The sequence below is a fragment of the Vicia villosa genome, linkage group LG4, assembly GCF_029867415.1.
Source record: "Vicia villosa cultivar HV-30 ecotype Madison, WI linkage group LG4, Vvil1.0, whole genome shotgun sequence".
NCBI classification, from domain to species: domain Eukaryota; kingdom Viridiplantae; phylum Streptophyta; class Magnoliopsida; order Fabales; family Fabaceae; genus Vicia; species Vicia villosa.
Window position 1 is genome coordinate 160,465,288 of NC_081183.1, and position 18,083 is coordinate 160,483,370.

Consider the following 18,083-nt stretch of genomic DNA (forward strand, 5'->3'; position numbering starts at 1 on the left):
ACTTGGATTGAATGAAGTAGAAGAAACACTCATATTGATAAAGCACTTGGGGGTTTTAGAGAAGCTTGAAAAACTTAAGTACTTGATGTGTTTTTGCTAAAAATGGAAAAGAGAAAAAACCTGGCACGTATTAGACTAAAAACTCATCCAGGATTGATATAGATTATTTTGTTTTTGCTCTCGATGCAAATGAATGTAAACCATCCGTCTTTATGGATGGGGGGAGACAGAAAGTCATTATCAGAGATGTTTCTTCTGTGAAAATACATATAAACTAACACCAAGTGCATGAAGATATGCAGGTATCAATCTGTATTATACAGTACAACATAAAAATGTACTGTCAGGCCTATCACAACTATTTTTACAATTTTAAATATCTTTCTATAGAAATTTCAAGTCACTGACAATTCTCTGTTCCTCTGTCAAACATTTAGATCAAAAATCTACAGTTCCAAATGAGATGATTCTTTATTTTTCCAGTGACTGCATTGAAAACACACAAAAAAGTAATCACTATATCCTCCTTGCTTTTGCAAAAACCTGAAATGGTCAATTTACTTATTCATTTTCAACAATATAGGTGTTATGCAACTCGCATTATTATATGCTTGATATAAAAATTGGAGTACACCTGTATATACAACACAACACATAACACTATTTTAAAAACCAGATCACAAAATCAAACAGGTGGCATTCCTGGTTTATTGTTCAATTGGTTCAAATCATAGTTGAACTGGACGATTAACAAATAAATCAAAAGTAAAAAAAGAAAACTGATTGAACCAGCAGCAGCAGGTGGATTGGGGGAATGTTGTTGTAACAGCAACTCACAATGTTAAACAGTCTTTGTACTATGACAGAAATAAGAGATTGTAACAGAATACAGTAAACAAAAGATCATTTCATTTTCTCTGCATTACCTTTGTTAGAACACCTCTCTTTCAGTTCTTCACTACTCTAATATGCAAAAGTAAAATAGACTGTTGCCAATGTTGTACGTTCTTTAGAATCTCTATATCATAATTGATAACAAAAAGGCACAAAAACAGCTTAAAGGTTCTCATGATTCACAATTCATAATTTCCAGTGGCTTTAGCCTTGAATTAGATTCTAAGTTGTGACAGTGTTAAGAAAGAGAGGAAATACATGTGAGAAAAAGCACACAAGTTCAAAATCTAGAATTCAAAAAACGAGGAGCGAGACAAATAGTAGAATTACCAGAGTGAACTAAAATGTATTAGCCTGAGACCTGTTTGTGTTGCTTTGAGCTTAATATACTCCATTTATTCAGCATGTGACAGTATTCAGTGAGATCATTTGACAGCAATTTTGACGGTCATTCTCAAACTTCATTTGTCTTTCACTAATTCAAAATCAGGAGCATGCCACATCAGTTGATTTCTCAAACACTGTATGACACAGACAGGGCGTTTGACGCATGGCCTTTTCACAATGTCAGTATTACTCTGAACTCTGAAGAAATAAATAAAATAATGTCAACACAGTTTAGAAAAAAAATCATCAAAAAGCAATCAATTCATGACCTCTTGAGAAAAGAAGAGCTTTATTAACAGCTCAATTAGAAAACTAAAATATAACAACCAGGCTGTCTCACACGAAACTAGTTTTCTGCCTGGTTTAAATGTGAACACCATAACCTGAACATATTGAATTTTCAGTTTACACTATATCCTTGTCAAAGTAAAATAACCAAATTTTTGTTACTCTATACAATTAGGAGGAGTGCCATTTACATTAGCTAATCATATACAACCAATTAGCTCTCTATCAAACAATGTTCACTTTTTCCCTTAAAATTATCTTTTTAGCAACTTTTAGGACAAAACACAATACATTTAACCCAGCATTAATTTCTACCCAAATAATCCAATCAGCTACAAGGAAAACACAAACAAATTTTAAAAATCATTAAAAATATAATAACTAGAATGAAGTTTAGATGTTCAGGTCATCTAAGATGGCATTTGCATGGAGCCTATGAGAAATAAATGCATAGCTAACTTTTTTATGGAGCTAGGATTTAGCATTATGAGAAGAACTCCATTAAAATAAAATGTTAACCCTACCTGCCATCAGTTAATCCATTTTTGTTTTTTATTTTCCAATAAACTTTAAAATATCACAAATGAAAAACTAGAAAGGGCTAACGAAAAATATTCTGAAAAAGAAACCAAAGGCTAGATAGTAACATCAACATTTAATTATTGTATTCAAAACTGAGTGTATAAACTGATTTCTATGTGTAGATCTTTTGTAATAATTACAAGAGGTGAGAGAAGCGGATAAACTAAAAATGTCAAAACAAGGAACTAAACTTGGGAGCAAATGTTCTTGGGATTTGTCATCAGGAAAAATCAAAATATACAGTCCTGCTAAAGGCCTCCACAAGTTTTCAAAATTTTCTTCGGGGGTAGTCTTACGTACTACACAAGTGAATTATCGTCAGGAGACACTATGTAACCTTGTTTGTTGATCCATCAGCAACAGCACTGAAAGGTTAAAAGCAGTTATAATTCAGTACTAAATAAAAGAGAGAAGCTTGAAATACTATTTTCTTTAGACTAAAAATTACCATAAGAATTGAACAAAACAAATTACAAAAGCACACTTGAACACTATATACTCTAGGTATGTATATCAACCTAAAACCTTTTAATTTAAAAAAAAAAAAAGACACCGAGCAAAGGCAGGTTTAATGATCATCATGTCAAAATCAAATTCATTTTGATGCAAACATGACAAATAAGCTGTGTAACCAATAAACATATCAAACAGGCCACATATAACGAATTTAATAACCAATATCCTTACATAATAATATTGCAGATGAATTGGAAAAAAAACTCAATCGTCAAGTAGGCCTCCAACAATTAAGTGCAGGAATGTCTGGCCTACAAGGGAACATCTGAGGAACACCATATCCTGATGAAGGAAAAATGATATTGATGAATAAATATATTTTCTTAACATGTGGAATTTCAAAGGGAACGCCAACCAGAAACTAGGAAAAAAATTGTGTCAAATTGGAGAAACTACCTGACTTCGAAGGAGGAACAGGTATATTGTTGGGGTTCGCATGTTGAAAACCAACATTGCTCATTGGTGGTCTTTCCAGTGGTGGCCGAAAATAATCTGTCGTCACGACCATCAAAACTAACATTCAGATTTAACTCAAAACAAATACTAAGTAAAAAAAATAAGTGACTGGATGAACAGCTTTACAAAAAAACTAAAGACAGACTTCTGGATAAAAGGTGCACAAGTAATTAGCAATATAAAACACCAATAACATTTTACTGTGATAAAAATGTTTGGTCAAAAAAGCTGAATAGATTCACACACCTTCCTGCCCAAAGGGTGGACCAGGACATGAAGGATTTATCCCTTTCCATAAACCATGTTGATTGTTTAATTTAAATTCACTTGTTGGCATCCTCCATTGCTCATTTGCAACAAATTGCCTCTGGCCATCTGGAACGGATGTCAACGCATAAGGAGGACAGAAAGAATGTGGAAGATGCTGCTGAACTGAAGGCTTTGCATATGAATACTGGTTAGATGGATTTTGGGGTGGGGTAGGATGCATGTGTCTTGGAGTAAAATGAGGATTACCCATATGAAATTGCTGATTATGTTGAGGAATTTGAGAATTTGGATGCATATCACTCTGTCCATATTCCAACTGCCTTGTAGGGTTTAAATCAGAAGGTTCCTGAGAGCTGCAACCTGCCATTGGAGGAAAGCAAGCAGATGGCTGTGGCAATATTTCATTCTTCACAACTGAACTATTTTGACCTCCAGGAAAAGAATTTTCAGCCATTTGAACTATTTGGACGCCCTGTATAGTGGACACATTTTTTCAAAACCAGTAATGCAAAAAAATTATAACAAACCATTGAGAACCAAAGCAAAAACATCTTACACTAGTTGCGCCATTGCAGTTATGAAGCTGCTGATACCCTGATAGCGGCGATGACTGGTGTGATGGTACTAACGCCTGGGTAAAAATGGAAGACTGAGCTGTTCCAGATGATTGAGCAATCAACGGTGGAGTAGGAACGGGAGGTGGTAAAGGAGGAGGTGAAGGTTGTAGCAATGTGGATGGCAGGGGTGGGGGGAGAGGTTGGGATGATGGAGGTGGTGGTGAAGAGGGCAAAGGTGGGGGAGTAGGAGGTGAGCCTATTGGTAATGGAGGAGAACCCTCGGGAAAAACATGTAGCTCTCCAGAAACGTTTGATGCTGGATCCAATGTCCTATCTGAGCCCTGAAGTTGAAAATCCATTTCTGAGGTACTGTTCAACAATACAGGCCTTTCATCTTTTAGATGGCCTGAAACATCCTCCATTTCTAGCTCACCATCCACATCTTCTAAGATACAGTGGCGCTTGTCACTAGGGGTAACAGTAGAAGTTTCTGACTCCACAGGAATGTGAGTAGGATTCGTTGGAGAGGCATTATTAGGAAAATCATTGTCCTCGTCTTCAAACAAGTGTGAAGACAAAAAGCCAGCCAGCTGAAATGTAGCATTACTGAAACACAACAGCCAGATATATAACAAGAATCAGAATTTATAGTTTTTGAAATTGAAAACAAGCAAAATGGAACAAGAATATAAATTAATTAACCAGTTGTGATTCATAAAATGAATAACTTCGTGCTGCAAATTAAAATCCCTGCCAAATAAAATAGGAAAATGCAAACCGACACAAATAAATATATTTCCATCTACAACTTTTTTTTCTCTGTTACAAAACTAAATCCTAGTCCTAATTGTCATGGACAGTAGTATGTTAATCTTCCCTACGTTATTTTCTACCATTTCATTTTTTTCAAATATTTCATTTTCATCAGAAGTAATTACTGAGAAGAAACTGACGTATAGTATGATGACTGTAATAGGTGAAGAGAAATCACTTTCTCTCCATCTTTCTATAGTAGTATTCATAAAAAATAAATCACCTCTTATTCCTTTTTTGGAACAGAGCAGGGAGAGAAAATACTTATACTAGATCATTTAGAGTAACAAATTGCCAATTCTTTCATTCTCTCCGTGTCTCAATTTGCAAAAACCATGCAAAGCAACTCACATAGTATTACTGGGGAGTTGGCTCCTCTAAAGTGAAAAAAATCAAGGGTTGATGTAGTAACAATCCATGATTTGTTATGCATGTGCATATAACATCAACTATTGATTTGTTTATCAATGGTTGATATTATCAATGGTTGATATTATTCATTGTCCTATTACCAGAAACCGCAACAATGTAGGCACTAGAATATGATTCAACTTTGTCCAGTAACAATTCCTTTTCACTTTCCGAGAACTGTAACCTAATGGGTTGTGTCTTTTGACAATCACTTGAAAATGAAAAATATGATATAATACAATCAGTACATAAGTCAATCTAAATTAAAAAATTAGCTCTGTTTTTTCAAAAAATATGATTTGAAATTAGTTTAGAACTCATGTGGATTAATGAATCTAGTTTTATCATAAAAAAATTAGCCATGATTTGAATTTTCTGAATTTTTCCACTCAATTGCTTTATTGTATTGACATAACAATTACCAAAATGTGAAATATGTTTCTCCCTCGAGTTTTTTTCCCTTTACAAACTTTATTTCATACTATATTATTTTTGTCTTCACTCTATAATCTCAACCTCATAGGTGATATAACAATTTCCTATGTTGTTAATCTCGGAAAGCATTGTTTAGCATAGACGCCCAAAATGTTATAGCGAGATAGCCGCTATTGCAAGGACTAAAAAACAGTTTATAGAGTAGCATAAATACTCAAAAATAGACTAATACACAAAATTAAAGAGATCATTCTACTTAATAGTTAAAGAACCTAATGTATAGAGTAATAAAACTTAAGCAAAGAAGAAGAATAAAACAGAACTGGACTAAAAGTATGAAGAATAAAACGATTATTTGTGAGCAATAACATAACATTACTCTCCAAATTTGGATTGAAATTTAAACCCTGAAAAAAGACTACGGTTTAAAAAAACATGCTTGAGGAATTTATCCCCGAAATTCTAAGGGTGGAGGCAATAGCGGCTGCGATAGCAGTTTGGGGCCGCAATTTTGCCTTAGTTAGCGGCCGCTACAACTACTATTGTTGACAGCGGCGGTTCCCAGGCCAATAGCACCGCGCCAAACCTTACCGCCACTATGCTATTCTGCTATGGCACGCGCTATTTACCACATAGATGATTTCAAAAGTTATGTTTCAGTGTGTGCTGCTGTATTTGGTATCTCATTTATGGAATCAGTCTCCTGGGTAAAGATGGACTATTTAGCATAAAAATGGCCAATGACTGATGAAAGGATAACTTAAAATAATGAAAACAAGCACATTAAATTTAATTCTAAAAATTTTGATAACCTCAATAACCGCACCTTCCATACTCATCAACAAGCATGCCTTCCATTTCTCTAATTGGGTCATCCACAGATCGTTCAGTTCGAGAAAGACGTCGGAAAGAAGAGCTCACTGTCATATCATCCCTTGAACCTCCAATATCGTTCATGTAACGGCGAAGAACTGATTCAGGAAAAATTTTCCTCTCAAGCCACAACCTTAAAACCTGCAATTCACACAGCATAATAAAGAAAACAGAAATATAATAGAACATTCCACTAGCACACAGCATATTGACTAACAAAAAGTGGAGTCATAAACCTCCGTAAACAAAATGATTATCCACAACTACATATTAAATTTAAGTATGTTCCCGTGAGTGGGATAAATTAAATGAAAGATCAACCCTTTCCACTGCTTTGGAAGTATGCCAATTTTCAGTGCCTTCACACTAATTTGGAAATTTTGGTAGTGATGTGACTCTCGGGGTTTTCCTTTTAGGTTCAAATCATTTAAAAAAAACTCTTAAGCATCCAGATAGTCGTAAAGAATCCTACTATTCTTTTTGTAGACATATCACACTTAAACAAGCCAGTTTGAACACCGTCCTATTGTATCATGTCCATCTTTACCTTTTTCCGATTCATTTTACAGTGACTCACTCTAGGGATAAAAAATTAGGCATTTCCTATCATTGGGAAAGAAGGAGAGCTGAGAACTATTTGTTGGTTGGGAGTATTGTTTCAATCTCAAAAGGAGTCAAATGACAGTCTGGTGATAGTTGCCAATCATATGAATCTCAACAGACTTGGTTGCCTTGAGATGATTCTAGTATCATATTTTAGGAGGAAGTATAAGCAGGAAAAGATAGGGAAGAGTATCGAATTGTTTAGTTTATATTTTTTTTACCCATTGCATACTCAAATGTTTATTGGGATTTCATTTTTGTTGGGACCTCGGTGAAAGGGAAAATACTAAGACTCGTTTTTTCTTTTGCTTTTATTTAATAATTATTAATTTTCTTTAAATAATTAAAACATAACTTGCATTGTTGATCCCTCTGGTGTGTTTACTTGCATGTCCTATTTTAAGCTCCACATACTTTCCAGTTGTGATTAAAGTGTGGTTCTTAAGCTCTAAGGAAGTTTTTACCTATCAACAATAATACCAGCAATGCTTTATTGTAGTGAATGTTTGACAGTAAAAGTCAGACGAGCATAAGCCAAGTGTTGTGGAGATGAAAATGTTGCGTTGGTCATATACATGTGAGAAACAATATGACCATGAATATACGTCTATAAATAACTGGAGTAGCACCTATTAAAAAAACAAAATGACAAAAACTAATTAAGATGGGTGGCTTGTGTGAAAAGAATAATAGTGGCCCTAATAAGAAGAGTTATTACCCAAGTAGACAGAAATGGAGGAAGAACAAGGAAAACTACAAGAGAAATAGTCTAAAATAACCTTGATCAAAATGGCAATTCCGGAAAGCATGTTTATGACATGACAGAACGAAATTCATTTGATCCATGTATGTAGCTAACTTTACCTAGTGGGAAACAGTTTTTGTTATTCTTGTTGTACACTTCCCAAGAATAAGAGTTGAACAAAGCCTTGTGAAAATCTAAAACTAACAGAGAGAGCAAATATTTTATCTCAACATTGTACTCAAAAGAATTAGTGTGCACATCTTTAAGATTCATACCCATATTTGTGTAATTTTCAGCCTAAACTTAAAAATAGCATCCTTTTTAATTCTACATTCCAAGGAAATACTTTCTTTGGGAAAACTAGTTTTGTGTGCTAGAATCTAGGGGATTGCCCGTTCCCTCTGAAGTTGCTTCACTTTGGTTTGTTTGACAGGTTTTGGAATTAACCCGCCAAAATTTAGTGGTAGTGTGTGCTTTTAAGTTTTAACAATTCTACTGTTCACCTAGTTGGAGTAAAATCCACGTGTATTTTAACACCTCTAATAATCTCTATTTTCAAATGGGGCAGGGCAGTATTCACGCCTTTATAGCTTCTATCTAGTGTATCCATGGTTGTTTCAAGGAAATTGCCATTATTAATAGTATGTAGAAATTGAGACCATTGTTGGAATCTTCATCGTTCTGTTTTCCCTCTTACTCCCATCCATCTCTTTTTTTTTATAGGCCTCCATTCATCTCTATATTGGAGTTATCATCTTTACATACTTCCTTTCTCCCAAATAAAATTTATTTATCACAAAAAGAACAAGAACTGACCTTAAGACATTGTCGACGATTTTCACGGGCACTGGTCCCAGGAGGGACAGCAGCACCAAGAAGACGCGCCAACCCTGCTTGAACTGCAGGCATGTAGGAAGCCCCTGCAATGCCTGAAAATATCTCTACAATTAGAGTTGAAGATGCCATGAAGAAAACTCTACTAGAGACTTGCAACCTAAGCACAGAAAATAGAAGATACAGAGCCAGAGAGAGAGACAGAGAGTTCATAATAAATGCTACAAAACAAAATTCTGTGAACTAAATGCTCTCACCTTTTTGGTTGTGTGAGCATTGGGTTATGGAATCAACAAGAAAGAACAAATCCACTTTACGATGAAAACTAGTTTCACTTTCTAGCTTTCGGATAAGAAGTTCAATAACCTGAACATATAAACTTTGGATTAAGTTCATTAAATGAAAAATTTAATTGCAAAAGTAACATATAAATTATATTCATATCACAATATAACATCTCTTAAACACGAACAAAACAAAATGCATTGCCATATTCTACAAGTCAGAACTAAATACAAAAGGCATACAAGCAAACTAATAGTTGAAGTATGTAATCTACAAATCAAGTGAAATATAACTAACACACTAATTACAAAACCCTTAAATTTCAATAGAACTTAAAAGTTAGATTTCTCCAAAAGCTGAGCTTGTCCTTACACCTACAATGTCACAACAATGGTTTTCGAGATTTGAACTGGTTTCACACTTCAACATAACTCATCAGAATTTAAAATTTACAAGACATCAAAGTGTTCCAATTGCAATTACGACTGTATTGTTGAACAACATGGTAGCTTTTAAATTGTTTATACTTGGAGTGGAAGATGAGGAAGAAAGCCAATATTCAATTAATAACTTTAGAAATAACAGTTATATAAGAAATAACAGTTACTCCCTCCGTCTCACAATAGGTGTCCTCTTTGAGATTTTTACACTTTTTAAGAAAATGATTAATTATGTTGATTTTGATGATAAAATGAGCCTCATTTACTAAAATAACCTTATTAATAATAGGTAGTAGAGTACTTAAATGAATTAAAATACAATAAATAAGGGTAAGTTAGTGGAAAGAAATAATAAATATCACATTGGTATTCTAAATGGATAAATACTTTGACACAAATAAAAATAGGAAAGAGGACACCTATTGTGAGACAAAGGGAGTATATAATAAGAGAAAAAAGAGTATGCACTAACAGTGTAAAATATTTTTACACTGTCAACCAATCAGGGGTGTGTATCCAACCAAGTCACACTTTTAATTTTAAAATACTGATATGACATGGCTGAATGTTATAATTCTATTGGATGATGGTGTAAAACTAGTTTACACTGACAGTGCACTCACTACCTTTAATATAAGAAAACATACCTCATTGGCAATACCATACTTGGCACAATCAATGGCAAGACGTGTTGTGCGCCCAATACTTTCCTTGGTCCTTGACAAAGTCTCAAGCATTCCTTCAAAGGCATCACGGGCAATAGCAGCCTCAGTACCTCCACTCAGAGATCCCTCAGCAGCCCTTTGCCCCGAACCAACTCTTCTCTCCTCATTTTCTTCAGCATCAAGTTGATTTTGAGAAGTGGAATGATACTCATTGGTTGATGGAGAAGCTAATGTCGGCTGCTCATAAACTCCCAGCATATCTGCCCGGCCATTATTGCTAGGCACGGACAGAAATGGCTGCACTGTAGAGGGACTAGGTGTTCCCACTTGTACATTATGAAGGTCAAAAGGATGACACTGAAATTGAGCTACTAGTCTCCTTTTTGCCTGGGCAACTGCAATAAGATGCTTCATAGTTTTGGCATTTTCTGGAGACCCATAGTCAACATATAGGCTACTTTTTTCTTCTGCGTCCAACTCTAATCTATGAAACATAAACAAGTCATAAAGAAAAAAATCAGTAAATAATAAAAAAATAAATAGACAACATAAAGTTTAAAGACAGAGGCAAAAGCATATATACCTATCAACATGAATAGCATCAAGTTCCTTTAAACTTTCTGTGGTAGTATGAACTTTAACTGACTGTGACAATGTCTTTGGGGTAGTTTTAGACCTTTCCACATATGACACAGACTTCTTCTTTGGAGTTATAACTTGACTCTGCAATGTGCTGATGCTAATTAAACTCTTAGAAGACCCATTATCAGCCTTCTTTTGAGTAGCATTGCTGATAATTTTAGGCAAAGCTTTGGAAGATTTATGCTGCTCAGAATTTGACTTTGATATAGGAAGAGACCGAGGAGAATTTCCTGGAGAGATGGAGCTTATTTTAGGCATAGCTTTGGAAGAATTATGTCGCTCAGCATTTGACTTTGCTGTAAGAAGAGACCGAGGAGAATTTACCGAAGAGATGGAACTTATTTTAGGCATAGCTTGGGAAGTATTAAGCCGCTTAGCATTTGACTTTGGTGTAAGAGACTGAGGAGAATTTAATAGAGAGATGGAACTTATTTTAGGCAAAGCTTTGGAAGAATTATGGTTCTCAGCACTTGACTTTGTTGTAGGAAGAGACTGAGGAGAATTCACTGGAGAGGTGGAGCTTAATTTTTCTACGTTTGAAGGAAAACGCTTTGGATCTAATTTCTCAGGACTGCGAGGTGAATTGACAGCAACAACTTCATCAGCATTCTCTTTTTGAGGATGCCCTGTATCCAAAGAGTCATTACGTAATATAGTGAAGTGTCCTTCCAAATGGCTATCCTCAAGTGAACTAGGATTTTCCTTAGTAGATAGCTGAGAAACATCATTATTCTCTACCAATGGATCATTGCTTTTCACAACCTCTGAAACATTAGAGGATGATCTAATATTTTTAGAAGCTCCACCATGAACAGGAGTCTTTGATTCATCATTATCATCATCATCGTCATCAAAAAGGCAAACCGCTCTGCGTCTCCTGCGTACTTGTTTAACTGCAGGATTATCTGCATCACCTTTCAGTCTAGGAGAACTCATATCTGCATGTTCACCAGAAGAAAGACTAGCAGTAGCTTTCCGTACTTGGTTATGATGTTTTGTACCATTCAGCACTTCACAAACAGAATCACTGGAACCTAAAATTGCGGTCTGAGCCCTTGATGACAACCCTTTCTCTGCTTTCAAACGTGACAAAGACCTTTTCAACTCTGTTTTTTTTAATGCCTTGTCCTTGACAACAGGAAAGCCAGGGGAAGCACTCTTAATATCACCAGGAAGAGGTTTTAAAGTCTTGTTGTCTTTAACATCCATACGCTTGAACTTTTTTGCAGCATGCAAAGTTTGATTTGTTCCCAAATTACGCTTTCCTTGAATTTGATTTTTGTTTTTCTTAATAGAATTCTTTCTATCAGACTCCTCAGAATCCAAAAAATTCTCCTGCAACTCATTTTTTACCTTAAGACTTGTTTTTGCTTTCAGCAAGTTCTTATTTTTATTTCCACTCTTAGTATCAGGGTCTGACATACAACCATCTGCAGAATCGACAAAAAATGCATTTTTCCTTTTTTTCCCATCTTCCATTGTTTCTTTAGACCTAGAAAGATTAGCATAGCCTGCAGATTTCTCACCCTTCGAAAATGCTATATTAAATCCACTTATTTCTTTATCAGCTGCAGCTTCACTTCTCCTCCTTGAGTCAGTAACAAGCTTTCTTGTCTTGTTCCTATCGATAGAAACACTCTGTACATTATCAGCTTGCTTGAAGTCACTAACATCGCATACATCCATAAAATCAGAAACTTCAGTTTTTAGACATGACTGATCCTCAAGGTCAGATTTGATAGTATGCTTGTTTAGTTCTGTACCAATGGATGATTTACTTTCCAACACAGGTGACAAAACTGGAGATGAACTGTCAGTTGGACGGCCAGATGCAGAAGGCTTTTCATCTTGGCAATCACTTTCTCCACATCTTTGTTCATAGTGCTCCAAATGTGAGCCAACATCTTCCATAATAGTCTTCGCTTTTTCTACATTCAATACCACAGCATCAGTAGCATCCTTAATGCCACCCGCTACCCCATCAAAAGAAGGGGCCTCTGAACCAACATGTGCATCATCAGTGCCATCTGTCAAACCACCAGCTCTCTGTTTCTCTAACTCATCATATGCTGCACAGATTTCTTTCACAGCTCGGGTAAAGCACTTAGTCTTACCATGACACTGAGTAGTCAACTTAGTTTTGACCTCATTGGTGAATGCCTGAATATCCGCAGGGACAACAAAAGCTCTGGGAAGGAAAAGATTATATCAAGGGTGATATTAAGAAGAAGAAAAGAAAAGCAGTCGATCTAATGAACAGAAAAAACAGAGGTAAAAAGTAGAAAAGATAGATCACAAAATCATATGAATTGGATTACTATTTAGAAAAAGAACATCAAATTACTATGAATTTACTCTAGTGATACCATCATAATCGTCAGCTCGAGACATAATTTTTGAATCACAGTAAAAGAGGGTTGCCAAATTTTCCAAAATTGTGCGACACTTATGGTTGAAAGTCAATAACAAAATATATGCTTAAAAACACTTCACTTTTACATGGAAGAAAATAATGAATATGATTCCTCCAACAAATAACATTTGGATTACATAACAAATCCACCAAATAAAAATATAACAATTACTAAAAGAGCTTATATTTATTCACTAAATCAAATAAAAAATATAACAATTACTAAAAGAGCTTATAAATTCACTAAATCAAATCAAAAATATAACAATTACTAAAAGAGCTTATATATATTCACTAAATTATATGACAACTAGCCATTCCTACACTGTTAAGCCAACGCTTTCATTTGTAGTGACTATGGCAACTGAATTAGTGTTATCAATAGTGGAAATAAAACAGGAAAGAGAAAGAGAGTTACATTTCTTCTGTCCCATAAAATTGAACAAAGAACTTCTTCGGATCAGGGGTTTTTTCCCAATCTTCAGGCCTGCTTATCTAAAGACAAAAAATCAACAAAATCAGTATCCCACTATTAATAAACAATCAAAAACTCAACCACTTCAACTAATGGGTTAACTCATGGTTTTAAATCACTCCGCAGCCGCAATATTGCAGATGCGGTAGCCTCCGCAACCGGATCGGACCACAATTGCGGTGTGATTTAAGATCACACGTCTGGCTGTATAATAGACCACATCAACTCTGTATTATAAACCACATCAGACAGTTTCACTCGTGTTTTTTCAAGTATTTTCATTAAATCTCAAAATTTTAGAACTCCAAAACTCAATTTACTTCAAAAGTAAGAAAAAAATCAACATTAAATGTAACATTGTATTTCAAACACTTCTCTATTAAAATCCACGCCGCAATGCACATCGCAACACCCGAAACCGTAATTTAAAACCATGGGTTAACTATCTAGCAATGAGAGTTATCACCAAAGATAAATAAGTAAAGTAAATGGAACATGAACGTGATACTCCTATGAATCAAAATAACGAAAATATTCAGAGATCGGTCAAATCTCCAAAAGTTCTAACAATGTTGAACTACGAGAGTCTGTTCAAACACTTCTCTATTAAAATTCACACCGCAATGCGCATCGCAACACCAACAACCGCAATTTAAAACCATAGGTTAACTATCTAGCAATGAGAACGATCACCAAAATTAAATAAATAAATAAAGTAGATAGAACATGAATGTGATACTCCAATGAATCAAAATAACGAAAATATTCAAAGATCAATCAAATCTCCAAAAATCCTAACATTGCTGAACTTCAATCGTCTATGCACTCACTTAAATGGAATAAAACCGCTACTAACGAATGCAAAACGTCACGTATAGAAAATTTCACAAACTCGGCAAAGAAATAACTCTTAACACGTAGAATCCAAATACCAATACCAAATCGCACAGCATCGTAACAACAAAACGATTAACAAGATATAAACGAAAATAACAAAGAAAAGAAACAAGTTCAATGAAGGAAAACGTACAACGGCAGGCCAAGGAGGATATCCCTTAACCTTAGCTAGAACGAGATCGCCGAGCCTCAAGTTCGCATTGGCTTTGGCCTTGTTTGCTGCACGTTTACGCGACGGAGGCATTTCGGCGGCGATGCCACGGCGAATAAGTACGAATCAAACGAGAGCGTAACAGCGAATAGAAAACCCTAGAAATTGTTACGGAACGTCGGCGAGAATCACCGGAGGAGAATCTCCGGTGGAAACGGTTAGATAAGAAGCGAAAGTTGCGGCGGTAAAGGAGGAAGAGAAGGAGGTATCGGCATTGGCAATGGCGGAGAGAGAGGGAGAGAGAGAATCTGAGAGTGAGAGAATCGCTGAAGCGGTGAATGGAAGATTTTGTTGTTTCGAGCGTGGGTGGCTTTGGAAAGAAGGAGTATGGTATATGGAATTGAACCAAATGAAAATTATTTATTTTTATTTTATTTTGTATTCGTATTTTTATATATTTTGTGAATCGTTTGTTTTTTCAACTTCTCTTTGTTTCTTTCATACCTTTTTCTTTGTTGCGTTGCGTTGCGTTGCGTTGCGTTGCATGTGATGGTGATGTTGGAAGGGAGTTGCTATTGGCACACCACTTTTTACTAGAAGACATCTTTTCAAAGAATTCTTTTTTTTATAACTATCTTTCTTCCTTTACTTCATTTATCTATTATGTTGCTTCTAGGCCAGGGTCTTATTAAATCTCTAACCATTCGGATAGTAAAATGATTGAGCATATGTTTTGTATTCAAGTGTGCTTAAAATTGGATTCAAGTGTGCTTAAAATTGGATTCAAGTGTGCTTAAAACTGGGTTAAATTTTCACATTTTCATGTTTACGGAGAAATTTAGTTTAGCAGTTACTTACAATTTTTTTTTTAATAAGAACGGCGTTAAATTTTCATGTTTGCACAAAAATTTAATTTAGTAATTTCTTTTAAGTCAAATTTTATTTGCATATGGACGCGTCAAATTTGCATGCCTAGGGAAAACTCAATTTAGTAGTTTCTTTAAAATCACGTTTTCTTTGTGACGCGTTATAACTTATAATTCCACGTGGAGAAACTTAGTTTAGTAGTTTCTTTCTAATTATGTTTTCTTTGCATAAGGACGTGTTATATTTTCATTTCTATAAAGAAACTTAGTTTAGTAGTTTTCTTTCAAATCATGTTTTCTTTGCATATAGACGCATTAATTAATTTCCAAGTCTATGAAGAAAATTAATTTAGTAGTTTATTTAAAATCATGTTTTCTTCATATGGGGATGGGTTAAATTTTCTCGTCTATGGAAAAACTTAGTTTAGTAGTTTCTTTCAAGTCATGTTTTCTTTGCATAGGGACACGTTAAATTTTCATGTCTAAGAAAAAAATTTAGTTTAATAGTTTCTTTCAAGTCATGTTTTCTTTGCATAAAAGAGTCATAATGATAATTAATGTTTTCTAAATTTATAACAAATTAGTATAAAAAAGAAATACTATTGGAATTGGAAGACACTAGATAGAGTTTGAAAGTTGAAGACATGATGTTGACTGTTGAACCAATGATTATGATCAATGGGAAGCCGAAAGATGAACAAAAACTTTAAGAGTGAAGTGCTAAGAAGATCAAAGGAGGCAACCAAGCTTTCTTAGAGGCCACATCTCAACTGAAAAATATGTTGAGGTGATTGATATGTAAGTAAAGGAGACTGAAAGTGGAAAATTATATAAGGATATGGTTACGGGGGCAGAATGAAAGGATGGTGGGAGAGTCTGACTTCCAAAAGCAAGATATTGATGAAGGGGATAACGAGTATATAGAAGGTATGAAGATGGAGGAGTGTTAGATAGGGGATTACAATTACATGTTCTTTCTTTTCTATAAATTAGAAGAAAAGTGAATTCATCATCCATAGATCTAGGTCTGGAAATGTGTGATCAATATTATTGACTTGAGTAATAATTGTTATCTTGTAGCTTTTACGCATGAAGATGATAAGAATGTGACACTTTCGAATGACCCTTGATTCATCTACGATCACTATATAATAATTAAGAAATAGAGTCCAACTTTCCATCCGACCAACAGTACAATTGAGAATGTTATTTGAATTCATCAGGATTCCCAATAGAGAACTATGATAAAAATATGTTATTTTCATTGGTAATCGCGTTGGAAGATCAATGAAAATCGATTAAAACAGGCTACAATATGAGTGTGGGAAATATGTTAGGTTATGTGTTGTAGTTAACCTCACGAAGCCATTCCTAGCAATGTATACCATAAAATGGACAAAGTATAATACTGAGAATGAAGGATTGCATTTGATGTGTATAACTTGCGGAAAGTTTGGTCATTATAAAGAAGGTTGTCCCAATAAAACTAAACTCCAAGAGTTAAGAAATGGCGAAATGTTAATGAATCATGAACAAGGGGTATTATGAGGGATGGCGTGAGGAAGGCTGGCTGATGGTGAGATCGATGGCCCTTGAAGGTTGTTTAGAACCAATGTAAGGTCATATGGTGGCTGACGGGCAAAGGAACATAGGATCGACTCAAATTAATGAATATATGGCATTAAAAGGGCCGAGATTTGTTTTCTTAATCGAGGAAATTCTATAATTTAATATAAACTCGGCTATTAATAAAGGAGATAAAAAAAATAAGGAAATGACATTTAAATGAGGGGAACCGATTTGATTATGAATAGTGATAGCAATATATATGCCCATGCAAAAAATGACGCAAGGTATTAAAGGTGAAAAAGTGAGTTTTGTAACGGTTAATTCAAAAGGACAAAGTATTAGGAAAAACCAATCAATGGAGTAAACTGGCTACACGTTGAACAAACTCATTTAAAGGAAAATCATGTGCAATTAGTAAAAAGGGGTGAAAATTATGGTGGAAAAAATGAAATTAAAAAGTGTGGACAAAATTATTGATGCCCATTTCCAAAGGCTCAATAATGAGAAGGTTAGATGTGAGGAGAATGAGAGCATGGAAAATGGTTTGCGTTATCATTCAAGTATAAAGGGTATAGAAAGCAATAAGTATAAGGCGACTCTTGTGGGCTCTCACTCTGTGGGTCGTATGAAGGTTACTCCACAAAATACTCCTAGACCTCCAAATTTTATAGATACACCTCTTGTTGCTAATATCATCGTCAGTGCGACCAATAAAGATGTGGAGATTAGTACGAAGAATGAAGAATTTATGGATATTATGGATCATTGACCAAATGCATCCTATGAAGCATATATGGATAGGGGTGCCAAAGACACCTAAGGACAACTAATAAGTGGTTGGAGTTGTGGTTTACTCCTGCTAGAAAACTTTCTTATAATGAGTACAAGAAATAAAACTTTTGTGTAGAATTGTAGAGGTGCAACCAATCAGGTTTTTTCCTTTATTGTAAACAATATGTGATAATGCATAAACTAGTTATGCTTGTTATTGTTGAGACATAGTGTGATCCTAGCAA

At 34.9% G+C, this 18,083-nt stretch overlaps 1 protein-coding gene across 4 annotated transcripts; it reads right to left on the reverse strand.

Moving 5' to 3' along the window:
- Positions 1 to 247: 247 nt before the first annotated feature.
- On the reverse strand, positions 248 to 15,055 carry LOC131595719 (protein HUA2-LIKE 1-like). 4 transcript variants are annotated; one of them, XM_058868172.1, is made up of 14 exons: positions 14,615 to 15,055; positions 13,528 to 13,604; positions 10,638 to 12,884; positions 10,037 to 10,538; positions 8,922 to 9,030; positions 8,647 to 8,759; positions 6,436 to 6,623; positions 3,950 to 4,556; positions 3,640 to 3,865; positions 3,370 to 3,498; positions 3,064 to 3,159; positions 2,839 to 2,949; positions 1,225 to 2,516; positions 248 to 634 (listed from the first exon to the last, which is right to left on the reverse strand). In XM_058868172.1, the coding sequence occupies exons 1-12, from the start codon at positions 14,723 to 14,725 to the stop codon at positions 2,879 to 2,881; spliced, it is 4,476 nt and encodes a 1,491-aa protein (XP_058724155.1). In that variant the 5' UTR covers positions 14,726 to 15,055; the 3' UTR covers positions 248 to 634; positions 1,225 to 2,516; positions 2,839 to 2,878. The 4 variants fall into 4 exon arrangements, with proteins under 4 accessions (XP_058724155.1, XP_058724153.1, XP_058724154.1 ...); XM_058868170.1 differs by having other exon boundaries at positions 248 to 486; positions 3,370 to 3,865; XM_058868171.1 differs by having other exon boundaries at positions 248 to 543; positions 3,370 to 3,865.
- Positions 15,056 to 18,083: the final 3,028 nt, after the last annotated feature.